The sequence below is a fragment of the Staurois parvus genome, unplaced genomic scaffold (genome assembly GCF_062004578.1).
Source record: "Staurois parvus isolate SC_StPar_1 unplaced genomic scaffold, SC_StPar_1.0 ptg000499l, whole genome shotgun sequence".
Lineage (NCBI taxonomy): Eukaryota > Metazoa > Chordata > Amphibia > Anura > Ranidae > Staurois > Staurois parvus.
This window is the reverse complement of record NW_028318295.1, coordinates 3,318,812-3,337,960: the sequence shown is the minus strand read 5'-3', so window position 1 is coordinate 3,337,960 and position 19,149 is coordinate 3,318,812. Positions and strand designations below refer to the sequence as shown.

The following is a 19,149-nucleotide window of genomic DNA, read 5'->3' as shown; positions in this document are numbered from 1 at the left end:
ATAACAGAATAAATTATTTTCGTGTAATCAATGCAGTGTTCATCCGTAAATAATCAAATGACCAAGACCGCACATGCTCAGAAACAAAAGAATACATTACAATGCATTACATCATCGCTGGAAGTTGTATGCTGTCATAGGAGAATTTTCGTATCTTTAGTAACCTATTCCTTTTTCATAACATGCAAAAAAAATAACATGCAAGAAAAGCGAACGATCATTTGTCCGATATTCTCATTGTGTGTACGAGGATTTAGGGTCGGATGGATAGAAATACAAATCCTTTGGCAGGAAAAAACATCTCCCAGAATAGCTTTTCAATTGTATATTTAGCAGTTTGTCAGTTCAGCTTTAATGGAGATAAAGACAGGAGTGCCACACAGAAGTGTTAAAGTACAAAGGGAATTTATTCCAATAAAGGGTCAAACAAACTTTCAACAAACCTTGCATCAACTGGCACCTTGCACCAAAAGTCACCATCAGAAAACTTGCCCTGAGAAATTCCATGCTTTTATCACCGTTGCATCAGATGGGCATGGGCAAAGGGAGTGCTGCATATCGGCTGCAATAAAATAAATAAATGTAATAAAATATAAAAAATGTGAAAACAAGTATTTTATTAAAAAAAAAAAAAGCTTTTTCGCCTTTTTTAGGATTTACATCCACTTTAAAAAGTATTTCTGCCCAAAATTGATAAATACATTTTTCTTACCTCCTTCTTAAAGTGGTATAAACCCAGAATGAAAAATATGTATTATATTGCAGCTTATCAGTCATTAGATGTAGTGGCTGCATCAGTTTTCTTTTTTTATGCTTCCCCCCCCCCCCCCCCTCTGTTTTTTCCTGATGACCTGGCCAGTAACAAACCTAATGTAATAGCATGCTCCCACACTGGATGAAGGAGCACAGGGGGTACCTTTGGACAGCAACTTTGGTAATCTAAGGGGAGTGTTAGATGCGCTATCTGATTTAAATACACCAACAAATTGAAGCCAAACTCCAGCTCACATTGCACTTACAACAACAGTTTATTTTATTTTGGGATAAAGGTTTTACATAAATAAATAAAAACTGTTGATTGTCAGTGGTAAATGGTTTGTCTTATCTCTGTATCTGATACATCTGAAGGATAGCTTGTTCTTTTGAAAAACTACAGATTTACTGGCTGGATTAACAGATGAAAATAGAAGAAAGCTTAAAAAAGAATACAAATTCAACCATCACATCTAAGAATTGGTAAGCTGCAATATACTAAACATTTGCTTTTGGTTTTAAACTGAAAGCTCTCAGACACATCTGTTTCCTTACAAACCTGAAAACAACTGGTGGTACAAGTACAGTTTCATGTAGACTGCATCTCAACCAATCTGTGTTATTGTTGTGCTGTTTTTTATATAACAAGAGAAAGTGTTTGTGTTGTCTAATGTAATTCCCTCTTTCGGTTATTATCTTTTACACGGGAACGGACAGATGCCATCTAGTTGGTTTTTTCTAGGCAATGCGTATACCTCTCTTCACTTTTAGAGTTGGCCTGATTTATACAGTTCACCATATACCCTTCTGGCAATAGAAAAGTTAAAAGTTCCTACTTCTCCACTGAAATCTTCAACCATTTCAACCTCTTAATACAAGTGTTAGAATATTCATGCCAGAAGGCCGATTACCCATTGCCTGTCCCTTTAATCCTTTTCTTTTAAATAACTAATGAGAAACATTTAAACTCATTACTCTTCCTGTGGGGGCCTGCAGGTCGGCTAATCTTATTATTTATGAAGTGATGTGCTCTGTGATAGTACTTAGTGCGTGTTAACAGATGCTATTATCTCAAGCTGAATCGAGAATGCAGGAGATATATGAGAATGTTATATGGTGATTCCACAGCAGGCGTGTTATGTACGACGGGCTGAGTGTAGAGGACCACAGAGAGACAATAAAGCACGCCACGACACTAGCTCAGGAGGTGCCAGAAAGTCATGTTACAAGTCCATTTATAAATCCCAAGGGACAGTCACCATTAGGAAGAATTCATTTTTTATCCAGCAGGAAAGAGCAGGCTTCTTTTCAGTGTTTTGCATTGTTTTCATATCAGGTTTCTTAGTTGTATTATGTACTGCAGAAAAATAAGTATATATATATATATATATATATATATCAATCAGCTTAACAAGATTTTGATTTTAAATATATTTTAAAGGTGTACTGACATGCTTTATATATTTTCTCTTTGTATCTATCTAGTATAAATAGTGGAAATGAGCATAATACACAATCACATTAATGTTACAAGGCATCCATAAAGTGCTAACCTAAGGAAATTCAGTCTAACTTAAAAAAGTGAACCTGTGCTTTGTCAGTTTCTTACATCGTCAACAAGTTACAAGAAAGCTAAAATGACATGAAAAACCTTTGTGTGCAACTGTGCACGAAACTGGCAAAAACTAGGAAAAATGTGGCCCCCCAGCTTCAGACTTCCACTACTTTTCACTAAGTAATCCTAATTAACATAGCAATAACCTCCTGAGTGTGATTGCTGTGTTAATTGGGTCAGTCAATTGTAGCAGTCATTTACACCTATTTCCTTAGAAGCATAGTGACCCAGGCTTTTAATGGCCTCTCACAAGTACAAAATACCAAAGAAGTGGCAGAGTGATGGTAGACTGCTGCATATCGAGTTAAAAAGTTTCCTGTTGGGGGACTTGCCATTGAAACATCATGCTACTGACTTTGGCATCGGTATTGTTATGCCTTAGAACAGACTATAACAAGACAAGGGTGATTTATGCTCTTTTGATGCTTCCTATGTGGCAAAAAGCCCACAAAGGACTCATAAAACATATAATTGATGGAAGGGTAATCCAAAGGCATCATATCCATAAATGCCTTTTGATATAATGCAGATTTATATTCATGTCATAAAAATTGAGTGTATTCTGTTGTAATAAATCATATTTCTTTCAGTGATCGGTAGATATAACTAGGGCATTAGAAAAATAGTATGTTTGTGCCAATTTTGATGCAAATTGTAATGTCCTGAGTTTGTTGTATGTGTTTTTGTGGCCGGATACATGATACTGGAATTGTTTAATGTGTACCTGAAACAGATTTGCTTCTTAAATAACAAACACATAGGGCTATCAATGGCATTAATTGGTGCTAAGTATTTAGTGTTGATCTTGTTCTTTCATTTGTAAAGTACAACCAAACAATAGAATTTGCACAAGGATGCTGCATCTTTAAGGTAGGATCTAAGAGGTCTTTATGGTAATCTGTTTTGTTGGGACTAAAGTCCTATACACATTGACTGAAACTTGGTCAGTTCACCAGTGCCTGCCCCAATTTAAACCCATATATGGGCTAGCTGGTTGTACAGAAGGCAATCTATCAATGGATTTCTGTACAACCAGCCTGTCGGGTGTTTCCTGAACGATAAATGCTGAACACTATAATTGGCAACATTGCTCATTGTATTCTGGTGGCAGGGAAGTCTTCAAGCCAGCAGAATACAATAGCTTATCAAGTTAAACGAAAATAAAAAAATGAATAATGTATGGCCTGCCTAATACTCTCCATTCTGATACTGACCAGAATTTATGTAGTTTTTATAAAGAGAAGGGATCTATTAAAACTTTGTTTTTGCTGTCTATTTTTCTTTTGGAGAGAGTTCCATTCATATCCTGGAGAAATTAGGAGAAAATCTATTCAACTGATGGGAATTTCCCCTGTAAGCATCTGTCACTGTTAGAGATCCCTCCACTGAAAGATTTTCCCTCATTGGATCCAATGTAAACTGTAAAATTTTGATTTTCCATCACTTTCTGTTCTGTTGTGACAATGTTCACAAGGACAAATAGAGAGAGTAAATTTTCCCAGCAGGTTCACGGACAGTAATAGAACTTGTGGGATTTTTAATAATTCTCAGTTTTACACAAAACCCGAAAAGTTATGCTTTAAATATATTATTTAATTCTGTGCCTTGTTCTAAATCTAATTTTTTTCAATCAATATGTACAAAATGTGTTGTGTTGTGTCATGTTTCTCACAGCCCCATTGAGGGTATGGTTACATGTATTTTTTACTAGAGGATGAAAAACAGATTTGGGGCTTGTCTGCAGATGATTACTGTGATTTGTATTGATTATATGTAATTTTTATTTTTAAATAAAGAACATTATGGAAACTGGAAGTATGGGTTCCATATCACGGGGGGTGGCAAATGGAATTGTGAGCTTTGCGCCATATATAAACCAAGCAAGCAGCGCTGTTCCTATTTAAAACATTGCACTATTCTTATCTACTTTAAGTTACAATTTCCCTCTGTACTGTGACTGCTAATGTTATACAATGCTTTGCCTATTTACATAGAGATTAATTCTGCTTTTGGATGTTTGTTTCCTTCTGATCTGGAGAAGCTTGTCCAGGGTATTTCATGATGCTCCTTTTGAAGTCCATATCAGGCTTTGAAGCGGTTTATTTGTTGTTTAAGTGATACTGGCTTGAATATGTAAGTGGTTGATAATGCTGAAGGCTTTATTTTTCATACTAGCTCTTAGCAAGTTATATAATAGTGATAAATCTCTGTTTTGGCAACAGCCCTACTTGCAAACCAGCTTCTGCCTTATGATGACCACAGACAGGCAGAAAGAATGTATGCTCCAGGTACAAAACCTGTGAATATTCAGCTGAGATTTTCTGAGCCAACTTTTTGTTGAATGGGGAGTTATGGGAGGGAAATGAGTTGGAGCTGCCAGTGCTGACTTAGCAGCTGGAACAATGGAATATCTGTGAGTAGCATCACAATCTTTTTTAAATAAAATGTATTTTTGTTTGCGCATGTCATTTTTCAAACAGGGCTGCCTTGTACTGCGAATGACAGCACATCACCATTGTTTTAAATTAAGATATTCCCTTTTCTATTTATTCTCATAGCAAGAAATGGACCTTTTTGGTACGTTTTCAAAGCCTCATCTACTATAATTAATATTGTCTCTCAACCTGCAACACGTGCTTCTGTCTGAATTTTTGCATACATTGTATTATGTTTTGTAGGCCAATCTTATATATGTAGGCTGCTCAGTAATGAGATTACCCTCCTCCCCTTCCCATTTCCCTTCTCTACTTCTTCCCCTCTTTTTCCCCTTCTTTTTCTACCCACCTTACTTGTTTTTCATTTTACGGTGTCTGCCTTTATCTACCTTTATTCTTTCTAATGTTATGTCATAGTGACCTTCTAAAACAACTTACAAGTTATTATTCCCATTGTGCCATTTTACCTAGACTTGATGTCTATCACAATCTTTGTACAATACCTGTCCCGCTTGTTGCCTGTCTTCCTAGGCTATGTAATAGTAAAAAAAAAAGATTCCAATAAACCTATATTAAGCAAAAAAAAGGACATCCCCATCCTCACAGGTTGGCTTTTATAGGGGCCAGTACACTGGCTACTGGCTAAAAAAATATTTTCTGGGCACTGCACAAAAGGAGCTGATTTCAAAGCAAACAAAATGGTGTGGTTCCTGCTGACAGTCCTAAGCTGTGATTCCCACTTTTGTTGAGAAAAAAACGGATCTGGAGGGTTTCCTCAGCCAATCCTCTATTCAACATGCCTATCTGTGGAAAAGATGTCTTCTATGCAGATCACAGTATATTGCTTTTTAGGTTACACAAGAGCCCTGTTCAGAAAAAAAGTATACAGATAGTTAAACGTATCCTTTAATTATGGGTAAAGGGTGGTGGCACAGACTTTTAGATTCCAGTAATATTTATGTTTCATTCCTGTTCTGTTCTGTTCTGCACAGAGTGACCAGAGAAATAAAGCAGAAACATTGTAGGCCTCATGCACACTGCAGCTATCACTTTATTTTCTGCCCCTAAATATTATAAGTTATAATCTGATTAGTTGCAATGAAATATTACTTTTAGGCCCCTTTTACACGGGCATTCAATTTGTCCATTTTTCATCCGTCTATTAATGGATGAAAAACAGACAGCAATGCATTTCTATGGGTAAACTGATGTAAAACCGACGACATCCGTTTATATCTGTTTTTTTGTCCACTACCGTAATGCCGCTTTCACATGGGGCGTTCTGTTTCTAAATTTTTCATCCGTTTCTCAAAAACAGAAAGCAATGCATTCCTATGTGCAAATGGATGTAACTGGACATCATCCATTTTCATCTGTTTTTCATCTGTTTCATTAAAGCCAGGACCCTGCATTCACTATATCTGGTCTCCCACAGTACACAGAACATGGAAGTGCAATTATTTTAGTAAATATAAACTACTAAATACCTTTTCTCATCAGCAGTTGGAGCAGTCTTGTAACTTCTATCAGTGTCCAGCAGAGCACTGGTTAAAGCTTGTAGGAGGAGTTTTCATTCTGTTATAGGAGGATGCAAAACCCCTGACCTCTGTCTGGACAGTGCTGATTGGCCTTGTGCTGGTCACATGCACTCTCCCAAGAGAGAAAAAAACCTCTCTAGCAATACACACCAACTGAGCATGTGCAGAGTGATTCCACACGATATGACTTATCAGGAGTTAAGAGGGGGACACTGGAAAAAGGGGAGGATCAAACAGCCTTTTTACACAATGCAGAGGATTATGGAACCCCTTAGGTTCCATAGTGAGTATAACAAGCATGATTTACTGCATAGACAGACCGATTTTACTGTTGTGGGTTTAGTAACACTTTAAGGTCCATTTTTTTTTGTTCAAAATGTTTTTTTAAAAAACAGAAGCAAACGAAAAATGGATGTAAATGGATGAAAACCAGATGTAAAGGGAACAGAACTAAATGGAAGATGGATAAACGTGTCTGAACGGATGAAGCAGTGGACCTCACATGTGAAAGGGGCCTTAGGCCTCGTTCACACCATGTGCAAAGACCTGAGTTTTTCTGCACACATTCTGCAAGGGCACAAAGAAAACAATTGTTCTCTATGTACCCTGTTCTCACTACAACACTAGCATCACATGCAGATTTTTTTCCGTGCAGGAATCTGCAATGTGTATAAACCTCACTGAAACGCACATGAACACTGATGTAAACTCGTGTCTCTGCAAGTGTAATCTGCGTGGTTTTTCCATCAGTTTTTCTGTATGTATGGCGTGATCGAGGCCCTTAGGTCCATTTTTTTAAATGAAACAAGTCTGCATTTTTGTTGGTTTGAAAAAGAGAAGCTTACGAAATACGGATGTAGATAGAACAGAACTAATGGAAGATGGATAATCTGATGTAAACTGAAGCCATTTCTTCTTAAAAAAAAACGTGACTGAACGGGTGAAACAGGTGGAACCGCCTATGTGAAAGGGGCCTTACTTTATTAAGTGGTTTCCTATTTTACCTCAGATTTAGGGCTCATTCACATGATTAGGGCCGTATACCACTCAGATCAGCATTTTTCTACAGCGAGTACAGCCAGGAATACTGTACAAATCAATGATAGGCTGACACTGTCTGCCACCGTTTGCTTGTTATCACACAAGGAACAATTACATGCTGCTAGGGACAGATGGGCAGCCCTGTGCACAGACAGTTTGCATCCAAGGTCACTCATCTGTCCCTAACCGCAGATGATCACTCCATGTGCAGTTACATGTGAACAGCTGCAGAGATCCTGTCATTGATTTGTACTGACTGAGTGGCCAGATTTGTACTGACTGAGTGGCCATAGCTGATAGCAAACACTTGGTCATTCCCCCTGAAGAAATGCACTGATCTGGGTGGCGGATGGCCCTGACTGCCCCCTGTGAATGAACCGTTTTTCTTTTTTTTTTTTTTTAATAACTTATGAAAGGTGCATATACCGCAAGGTTGAGCCTTCTATGCTTGTCACTCACTGTAGTTTTTTCTACTTTTCATACAAGAGTAAAGTGGCAAAAACACATCACTGGTCAAAATGTTGTTTATGACATGATAGAAATAAATTAGTATTTCTATTCCTTGAGAGACCTTTGGAAGGGTTTGTGGAAAGATTAGCAAAGGCCAGATTAATTCTGCTGGTAACAAAACAAATGTGTTGTAGTATGTTATTAATCTTTTATCTCCTTATCATTGTGAATTACCAAAATGTACTTTTGGCTCTTTTGTATAATTTGAAAGCATTGTGGTATGAGCCGGAATTCCCTTTTAAAAAGTCTGAGTTATTAAAGACAGCAGTGCAATGCTTTTAACGCCAGTACTCTTCTAAATTGATAAGCACTGGAAATGTAATGTACCCATGTGTTACTACTCTTTAACTGGTTTTGTCTTTTCTATTTTGGGACTAAGTATTGAAATGTGCTTAATAGCTGCAAAGCTGTTATACTTTATAAGGTAATAAATCCTCATCACTAAGGAAGAGAATAATGGATAAGATGATTTATTTTAATTAAGTACAATGATTTTTTAATGAAATGAAAAGCTAAAATAAAATTCATCTGTCTAGTTATGTAATACAAAATCCTATTTTATGTAAATGCGTGATCAAAGGTACAAACACTATATACAATGTATTGAAACTGGTTTGTAAAATAAGGACATTTTCTAATAGGCATACATTTATTATACCTTGTTTTATTTTAAAAATGTTACTTGTGAATACCGATAGCAACACGCTGACTCCAGATAATGTTAATCTCATAGTCTTATGTGTATTTATTTTTACAGGTGCAGATGCAAATTAGCAATGTCATTACCTGTGGACCAAAGGCCTCGGTGTTATCCGTATTGGGAAGAGGATGATGCATCTTTTCCAATGCCTTTTGACCTAAGCAAAACATTGTCAGAATTAGAACAACTGATCAAAGAAATGGACTTATAAAAACACTGGTCTAAGTCCCAGATCTTTTATTTTTAACAAGCAAATAATGTGTACTGTGTAGTAAAAAAATATATTGTATGCAAGCCTGATAAGTACTGCCTGTAGAAATATTGCTGTACTAGGGAATTATTATGCTTTTTTACTGGCTTCACTTATTTAATTAGCAACTATTTTGTGAAATTATTTTTTCTCACAATTAATGTGGTTTACTTTCAGAAATTCCTAATAAAATACAAAATACATTAAAACCATACCAATTTAAAATATGTGACCCACATATTAAGCCCTGACTATTGAAACTTGACTTCTGTTCCCTTGCTAATAGCTACATAGGTTTACTTATACTTCTCATTATTTTTTTTACCTATGCAGTGACAGACACAAATTAAAAATGTGAATATAAAAAGATTTGGTTATATACCCCTTTAACTATTGTCTTTATCTCTCATTGGCTCATGCCCATGCTTTCTGGTAGTAGCATGTCCTTATTTCTTGTTCCTGAGCCATAAGTATGGGGAGAGGGGTGGGATAGAGGTTATTGGAGGACCCTATGTTGTACCTATTTCCCGACCTTCATTCTCACTATGGATTATGCTTGCATGAGCAAATTTTCAAATGTTTTCAAAAAGCCTGAGAGGCACTTTTTCTCTGGAAAAAGGCTGACAAACCACAGGAGCGAGAAGTAAAGCCAAACAAGGCCATTAAAGAAAGGAGTGATAAGTGTTAAAAGGAACCATTGAAGCACTGGAGTGGTAGAAATAGCAACAGAAATGTGGCAGACTTTTAGTTTCTTTTGTGAACTGCAACTAGTGTGCACCTCCCATTTTTGTTGGACGTGTGGCTTTATTTTTTTTTTCAGGTCAGTAAATAGGGGGAAAAAATGTTCCTTCGGAAACATCTATGGCCCCTTTTCCCCCAATGGCTCACAAATAGGAAATAAGGGAATGAACAGAAGCCAATGAGGGATAAAGACAATAAGTAATAGTTATAAAATAGAATTTGCTTATATTGTCACCCTCTATTTCTATCTGTCCCTGCTTAGGCTTATAAAAAAAAAAAGTACAAGAAAAAGTAAACATGGGTAGTTGAGGGCAAAGAAAAATCTAAGAAATGTAGTTTTAGGGCCCATTCTTACTAAGTGTAAACTGCAGTGGTTTACCTATCTGGCAGCCGTCAGTTTCGACTGCGGTAGAGGGCACTGTAGTGTATGATTTTTTTTTTCACTGAAATTTATTTGAAGTATACAAAAGTGACAATGCATGTGCTGTGATAAAGTGTAGCATGTCTGCATGTTATCTGATTCTATAGCAGTGTGAATAGGACACACAGAAAACAATTGTTTTCTGTTTGTCCTAGCGGTGACCAGCATTTTACAGTGCAGTAAAATGCCATTCACAGCATATAATGTGAATTGGCCCTTAATTTTAGATATGTTTTAGTGGTGAGGGCTTGATATGTGGGCCACATATATGTTTTAAATAGGGAAGAATTTTATAATGTACTAATGAAGACAAATAATCTAAAATTAACTAAGAACCTGCAGTAAGAGGAGACAGTCTCCAATTCTGGTTTTACATTAAATTTGCTAAAACTGATATTGCTAAATCTTGGAACATGTCTCTCTCTCTCTCTCTCTCTCTCTCTCTCTCTCTCTCTCTCTCTATATATATATATATATATATATATATATATGGTTTTTGGGGTTTTTTTTTGCATGTACAAGTATTGCAGCATAATTAGATATTGTTGTTGTAACAGCCAAAATGATCCTCTTCGGTCTGGCACTGTAGCTGTACATATTTGCTCGGTTTTCTTCTAGGTTAGGCATCTTTGGCTGGCTGAAGAAGACACATATCCTATGCATGCACATGGATATTCATTCATCCCTGTACCTGACAAACACCATGACTAAGCTGGTCATGCGCAGATCAGAGTACATTTGCTAGCAGGCAGAGAAGATGCTTTGTTTTGCAAAAATAGTATTTTTCCTAATAATAACCTGCCTGCTAGTAATGTTTTAAAAAGAGTTTTATTTACACTTTAGTCTCACTCCAGCCAAAAAATATGCAATGCGAGTAGCGTCTTATATGTCTGTTATTTGCCTTTTGATGCATTCTGTGAAAGTGTTCACAAGTTGCTTGCTCAATCCTACTTTTCTGGAGTAATAAGTACAAATAGAGTTCAACTAGTTCTCTCTAGGAAATGTATGTGTAAGGAATATGGAGTGCAGGTATCCAGCACCAGCAGCAAGTATGACCACTTCAGTGTAGCTGTACTTAGGAAACTGGAAACAGAATGAGTAAGATTAAAATAAAGTTTATTAATGCAAACAAAATCTATCCAACACCAACAAACCATAAGCAAAACAAAAGTGAAAACTAAATGTGACAGCGAAGCAAAACTAAACCAATAACCTGACTATAGTACACTATATACAAGTGGAGGGAAGCTGATATAAATAGGGCATGGGACTGGAAACAAGGGGAGCAGATGTGGGGAAACAGGGTACAGGGTACTAGATGCAAAGTACAGGATAATGCAGGGGTCAGGATAAGCAGGTATAGGACTAACAGGCAAAACACTGAAGCACTGATGCAAATAAAGGGAAGGGTTATATACCTTCCCAGCAGCCAGCATCAGGTGGAGCCTAATTACTGGGATCTGCTGACTGCTAGAGACACCTGCTGGTGGACACCAAAACTGTGTCCTGACAGTATGTTAACAAGTCCATCATAAGAAAACAAAAATTGCAGTTTTGTAAGTGTATAAAAACATCCTAATGTTATGAGTGGCTAACATATCATCATACATTTTTCACTCAGTTCAACAGTGGATGCACCCAAACACATAGCATTGATAGGTAACTGTAAAAAACTTAGCATTTTGTTTTACTTTCAGCATAGGCATTTCTGTGGGTAACAGGTAAGAAAAACTCCAGCCGCACACAACCTAATATTATGTTTAATATATGTTAAAAAAAAATGTATTGCCCATAACAACCAGTTAGAATCCTTGTTACAGTTTTAATGCAGTACTGTAACAAAGGACGTTGAAAGCTGATTGGTAGATACTGGCAAAAAGAAAAGTTCCTGTTAGGAAAATATTTATTGTGGACAGCTCAGATCAAAGCGATGATGTGCACAGCCAACCGGAATGGCTCTGTACCTTGTGGTCAGTTTTAACCAATCACAGCTATCACAAGAGTAAACAGTAGAAGTGTTTACAGACATACAGTCCATTCACAACAGACCAAACTCCTGTACCTCTGTTGTAAAACTGCTGAATATTTGGAAATACAGCAGGAAGGGGGATTGCCCAATTGAAGATGGGACACCTTAAAGCTGCACTGACGACCAGTACTGATGGGAACTTTTTTCATACATTGGGAGGTTAAAGTGCCATGGACCACCAATGATTGTGGGATTGTTTTTTATTTGGGGGTTAAAAGTGCCACTCACCCCCATGGGTTTTTTTAAAAGGCTGGGGGGAGGTTTAAAGTGCCACTGGCCACTAAATTTTCAAGAGGATTTAATGCCCCTATAGGCCTATCTTCAGATCAGGCATTTCCTACCTCAAACCAAAAAGCAAAAAAGAGGGCACACTGGCCTAGTGCATTATCCTTTAAACATGATATTATTTGTATAAAAGTGGTATTATACTCACAAATAATGAGTAAATCAAAGGCTCCTCATAAAACAACAGCACCATCCAGTCTTCAATACATTGCATCCCATCACAGGGTCAATGGACATCCAACAGGTTAACGCGTTTCGAGGACTTGCCTCTTCCTCAGAGCCAAAAGGTTGTCAAGCCTTTGATTTACTCATCTATTGTGAGTATAATACTTACCACTTTTATACAAATAAAATCACTCCCAAGCACAGGGGATTTTGTATTTCCTATCTCAACCCAGCATCAATTCCCTTTACGCTAGAAAACCAACACCTTTTGAGGCCATGTGCCCGGCAGACTTCCTTAAGAGACTTCTCACTTCCACTGTCTACCTGATCCTATTCTCCAATCCCACACCCAATGAAGGGGTGGCTTGTAGGTCATGGGAGAAAGATTTAGTCATGCAGCTATTGGAGGATAATTGGGAATTGGTTATTATTATTATACAGGATTTATATAGCGCCAACAGTTTGCTCAGTGCTTTACAATATAACGGGAGACAATACAGTTCAATACAAGAGGGATTTGAGGGCCCTGCTCCTTGGAGCTTACAATCTAGGAGGGAGGGGCTAGTGGTACAAAAGGTAGTAACTGTGGGGGATGCACTGGTTGGAAAAGTAGAAGATTCCAGTATTAGCTGAGGGCAGGATAGGCTTCCCTGAAGAGATAGGTTTTCAGTGAAAAAAAGTGAGCAGAGTAGGCGATAGTCTGATAAATTGGGGTAGAGAGTTCCAGAGGATGGGAGAAGCTCTGGAGAAGTCCTGTAGATGAGCATGGGATGAGGAGACAAGGGAGCTAGAGAGTAGGTCTTGCGAGGAGCAGAGAGTACGGTTTGGGTGATATTTAGAGACAAGATCAGTGATGTAATTTGGGGCAGAGTTATAAATGGCTTTATGCGTTATTGTTAGTGTTTTGGGGCTGAAAGAACATATGGGAGTTTAGGATTACACCTAGTACCCTGGCATGAGGGGAGGGAATGATGATTGTGCTATTGATCTTGATGGAGAAGTCAGGGGAGGGGGCACGGGCTGGGAGGAATACTAAGAGCTTAGTTTTGGAAAGATTGAGTTTGAGGAAGTGGAGTGACATCCATGCTGATATGTCACTTATTAGGTTAGTGATGTGAGAGGAGACTGAAGGGGTGGGGTGAGGTGAGGGGTAGAAAGATAGATTTGTGTGTCATCAGCATAGAGATGGTACCTAAAGCCATGGGAGTTTATCAAGTGACCAAGGGAGGAGGTGTAGATGGAGAAGAGAAGGGGTCTAAGGACAGAACCTTGAGGGACCCCTACAGAAAGAGGGAGTGAAGAGGAGGAAGCAGCGTTATAGGTAACACTGAAGGAGCGCTGTGATAGGTAGGAGGAAAACCAGGAGAGAGCAGAGGCTCTGAGGCCAAGAGAGTGGAGTTTTTTGAGGAGGAGGGGATGTTCAACCGTATCAAAAGCCACAAAAAGGTCAAGTAGTAAGAGTACAGAGTAGTGGCCATTGGTTTTAGCAGTTAGTAGATCATTAGTGAGTTTTAGTAGGGCAGTATCAGTGGAGGGTAGTGAGCGAAAGCCAGACTGTAGAGGGTCAAGAAGGTTGTTGTCGGTGATGGGTCTTAAGTTGTTCAGGTCAGTGGGGTCCAGGGAGGGCTTTTTAAGTATGGGAGTGATGTGCGCATGCTTTAGAGGGGAGGGGAAGGCACCAGTAGAGAGGGAGAGATTGAAGATGTGAGTGAGGGAGCATAGGATGGAAGAAGAGGGTGACTGTAGTAGTTGTGAGGGGACAGGATCCAGGGGGCAGGGTTGAGATGGGCTTCTGAGAAAACCTTAGTGACCTCTTCGGTAGTGGCAAGGTCAAAAGAGGAAAGTGTTGAGGAAGGTTTAGTATAAGGTATGCTAAGTGGGATGGATGTCTGTGCAGTGGCGATGCCCCTTGTTTTTTAAATGATTTGCAATCTCGTGAGCAGTGAGTGAGGTACTGGGTGGAGGCGGAGAAAGTAGAGAGTTAAAAGTAGAGAAGAGATGACGAGGACTGGATGACAAGGTATTAATAAGAGTGACAAAGTAGGCTTGTTTGGCAGCATGAAGGGAGGACTTGTATATTAAGAGAGCAGATTTATATAGGGTGAATGCTTGTTGAGATTTGGTTTTACACCACAATCGCTCCAGCTCCAGTCGTTTAAGATTTCTGGTGTGGTCAGTCTGCCAAGGTTGTAACTGTCGTGGCCTGATGCTTCGTGTTGTTAGAGGAGCAAGTGAGTCTAATGTGGATGAAAGCGAACTGTTATAGACAGCAGTGGCCAGATGAGGGCAGGACAGAGGAGAGATTCTGTCATAGAGTTGGTCAGTTGCAGAGTGGAAAGGAGCAGGGTTCAAGTTGTGAAGGTTTCTGCGGGTAATTGTTTGCTGCTTGGAGGGATAGGTGTTTGAAGACGAGGAGACTGTGAAGGTGATGAGATTGTGATCAGAGAGAGGAAAGGGGGTGTTTGTGAGGTTGTAGGGAGTGCAAAGACGGGAGAAAACATGGTCTAATGTATTCCCATCAGAGTGAGTGGAGGACTGTATACATTGTGCTAATGCAAAAGATGAGGTTAGGTTGAAGAATTGGGATGTAGCCGGGTTGTTGACATTAATAGGGATGTTAAAATCTCTGAGAATGAGAGTGGGTAGTTCAGAAGAGAGAAAGTAGGGTAGCCAGGCAGAGAATCATCAAGAAAGCGGGACACGGGTCCAGGAGGCCGATTGATCACTACAATCCTCAGAGAAATGGGACAAAACAGCCGGATGCATTGAGTCTCGAAATAAGAGAAGGATAGAAAAGGAGGATTAGGGAGGACTTGAAAGGTGCTCAGTGGGGATAGAAGCAAACCAACTCCACCACCTTTGCGACCACTTGGTCTTGGTGAGTGGGTCCAGAGGAGGCCTCCATAGGTAAGTGCTGTGGGAGAAGCAGAATCTGTTGCTTGAAGCCAAGTTTCTGTAATTGTCTCCCGCTCCCTTACCTTACTAGCAAAGAGGTCATGGACAGAGGTGAGCTTATTACAGACAGAGAAGGCATTCCAGAGCGCACATGAAAAAGGGAGGGTGGTTTTTGGGAGCATGGGGACCGATATTAAATTGAGGGGATTGCGGCTATTCCCGAAAGAAAGAGGACGCCTGGTGTGGGGGTGAGATAGTGGAGGAACAGGGTTTGGGGAGATATCCCCAGAGGTTAGGAGAAGAAGAAGGCTGAGGAAAGTAAGTCCTGGTGTTTGGGTCAGCAGGAGAGTAAAGTATCAGCAGGAGGTGATGAGAGCAGTAGTAGGGAGATGGTAGCAGTGAGGGTGAGATGTACAAGTTTTGGAGTGGAGTAGAGAGGGTAAAGAAGTGAGATTTTGGGAACGCAGGAAAGTAATATGAAAAGGAGGAGTAGAGGGGACATATTAAAAAAGTACACATAGTGGGACTCAGACTTGTAAGAGATGTTTCCCATGGTGTTTGCTTGCAGTCTGTCCAGCGTGCAGTAGAGTTTCTTGCTGTTGTATCTTCCTGCTGCTTGAGTTCTCCTGCTTTAGTTCAACTACTGTGTTTAACTGCGTCTTAGCACTCCATCAATGCAGCACTCACGCAATAAAACAAGGATTGTACATAGAACAATATCGGATCTCTGAAAAGTATAGGCATGCATATGTACTCAGTACTTGGTTTGGGCCCCTTTTGCAACAATTACTGCCTCAATCCGGCGTGGCATGGAAGGTATCATCCTGTGGCACTGCAGAGGTGTTATGGAAGACCAGGATGCTTCAATGGCGGCCTTCAGCTCTTCTGCATTGTTTGGTCTCATGTCTCTCATCTTTCTCTTGGCAATGCCCCATAGATTCTCTATGGGGTTCAGGTCAGGCGAGTTTGCTGGCCAATCAAGCACAGTAATCCCATGGTCATTGAACCATGTTTTGGTGCTTTTGGCAGTGTGGGCAGGTGCCAAGTCCTGCTGGAAAATGAAGTCAGCATCCCCATAAAGCTCATCTGCAGAAGGAAGCATGAAGTGCTCCAAAATCTCCTGGTAGACGGCTGCGTTGACCCTGGACTTAATGAAGCACAGTGGACCAACACCAGCAGATGACATGGCTCCCCAAATCAACACAGACTGTGGAAACTTCCCACTGGACTTCAAGCATCTTGCAGTGTGTGCCTCTCCATTCTTCCTCCATACTCTGGCTCCTTGGTTTCCAAATGAGATGTAAAAGTTGCTCTCATCAGAAAAGACGACTTTGGACCACTGACCAACAGACCAGGTCTGTTTTTCTTTAGCCCAGGTAAGACGCTTCTGACGTTGTTTGTTGTTCAGAAGTGGCTTGACAAGAGGAGTACGACATTTGAAGCCCATGTCCAGGATCCGTCTATATGTGGGGTGGCTCTTGATGCACTGACTCCAGCCTCAGTCCACTCCTTGTGAAAGTCCCCAACACTTTCAAATGGCCTTTTCCTGACAATCCTCTCCAGGCTGCGGTCATCCCTGCTGCTTGTGCACCTTTTTCTTCCACACTTTTCCCTTCCACGTATCTTTCTATTAATGTGCTTTGATACAGCACTTTGGGAACATCCAACTTCTTTTGCAATTACCTTTTGAGGCTTTCCCTCCTTATGGAGGGTGTCAATGATGGTTTTCTGCACAACTGTCAGGTCAGCAGTCTTTCCCATGATTGTGATTCCTACTGAACCAGACTGAGAGACCATTTAAAGACTCAGGAACCCTTTGCAGGTGTTATGGCCTAATTAGCTGATTAGAGTGGGACACTTTGAGCCTAGAATATTGCACCTTTTCACAATATTCTAATTTTCTGAGATTGTGGATTTGGGGTTTTCATGAGCTGTAAGCCATAATCATCACAATTATGACAAATCACTGAACTATCTTGCTTTGCATGTAATGAGTCTATCTCATATATTAGTTCCACCTTTTAAGTTGCATTACTGAAATAAATGAACTTTTGCATGATATTCTAATTTTTTCGAGTTTCACCTGTATATAGTGGGAGTATTCATGCTTGTGGGGGTTCTGGTGGGATGTACACTGCATTACCTCGATAGTGTCTAGCTATGCTTTTGACTTTACATCTACCCAATATCTACTGCACCATACTACCATCCCCAAACAAAACTATTTCACATTCTTAGCCATGCACATAACTAATGGAGTCAGAATGTACATGCTGATGCATTGGTGCACTAAACAGACCCGTACATTACAGGAATGGTTCATACAAATCCGTAAGGTGGCAGATATGGAAGAGCTGATACAAATAACATAGGATAGACTGACAAAATACTCCATGACTTGGAGTATTTTGTCTTGCTGGCTACACTATAAAACTGCTGTCAATACAAGAGCATAATGCTTCACCTCTTTTGAATGACTTACTGGAGCTTCCCTGTCTGGGTTATTGTTTACCTATCACAGTATCCTGGCCTCATCACAAACACACTGTATGAGGACCCTAAAAATCTGATGGAGGGGTGCATTGTATATTTTTATCTACTCCCAAGTTGGGTAAGCCCGTGTTTCCACCCCCAGGTGTCCCATTCCTTAACAAGAGTAATCTCCCATTCATTTCCCATTTCCCTCCCAAACTTATTGATTGTAACACTGTGTATACTTTTATGATTATGCAAACTTGCCATCAAGCTTCTTTCTTATGTTTTTTCTACTGATTGAAACCCTGTATTATTTCCTTTGTTTCTTGTAATTTTATATGCAAATTCAGTAAAATATTTATGGGGCATAAGTGCTGCTGACCTCTAATGACTGTGAGCTTTTTTTTCTCTTTTTTTTCTTCTTTTCTCGAGGAGGGAGGGGGTTTAAGTATCACTGACCACCAATGCTTGTGGGATCCCTTTTTAAAAATAAAGGAATGAAAGGTAAAGGTAAGCAGACCCAACTTTGTGGCCCTTTTATATAAAGAAAGCATCTCAGTAGTTATTAAATATCACCAAAGGAAAACTGTATCTTTCTCTACAAGTGAGTAATTGTCAGTCAAACTATTACACCACTGAAAAATTACCTGGTAATGAAAGGATATATGCAGGTTGGTACTCAAATTCTTAACATACACACACGCTGCAATGACCGTGGCCATTTGTGCATTCAGTTCTAATGCTCGCCACTGTGGGTGCCCTATCCCAATTGCTGGGTGATCTTGGTACACTGGATGTACACTCCATACAACCTTGATCTTCTATTTTTGCATCCAGTAATAATTGTAAAAATGGTAAGAATGCTTTTATAACAAACTGGCATAAATACCATATTGGCTGATAGAGAAATGCATTGTTTTCATGACAGGATTATCAATTACATTCTAGAGATGGAACCCACCAAAGCAAAATAAACCTTATACCAACATAACACATATTTTTAAAAAGATTTTCAGCTATATGTACTAAACAGTGCTAAGCCTTAGGGCTCCCTGTGACCCATGCAAATGAATGTGCCTTTAGGCTTAGTGCTGTTCTGACATGCCCCAGAAAAAGTGAAGATATAGCAAAACCATTAGACATATACATGCCTTCAGCTTGTACCTGGGTCCCTTGAGCATCCCTGTCAGCGAAAGGTTTAAGGTGTTATGGGATGCAGCATAAAAACAAGGCAAACTCCATCATTAATGCCCTGTTTGTGGAGGAAATAAACAATGCAATGGTATTTTATCTGAA

The 19,149-nt window shown here is 39.4% G+C and overlaps 1 protein-coding gene and 1 long non-coding RNA gene across 2 annotated transcripts in view; one reads left to right on the top strand and one right to left on the bottom strand.

Moving 5' to 3' along the window:
• Positions 1 to 18,241, top strand: part of FTO (FTO alpha-ketoglutarate dependent dioxygenase) — a 604,671-nt gene extending 586,430 nt beyond the window's left edge. The window contains exon 9 of the mRNA XM_089689844.1: positions 8,650 to 18,241. Within this exon, the coding sequence (XP_089545970.1) occupies positions 8,650 to 8,803 (154 nt within the window). The 3' untranslated portion in view covers positions 8,804 to 18,241. The remainder of the gene's footprint in view (positions 1 to 8,649) is intronic.
• LOC149452051 (uncharacterized) lies at positions 389 to 8,751 on the bottom strand. Its single transcript, XR_016314944.1, has 2 exons — positions 8,679 to 8,751; positions 389 to 562 (listed from the first exon to the last, which is right to left on the bottom strand). It is a non-coding gene; the product is annotated as an uncharacterized LOC149452051 (long non-coding RNA).
• Positions 18,242 to 19,149: the final 908 nt, after the last annotated feature.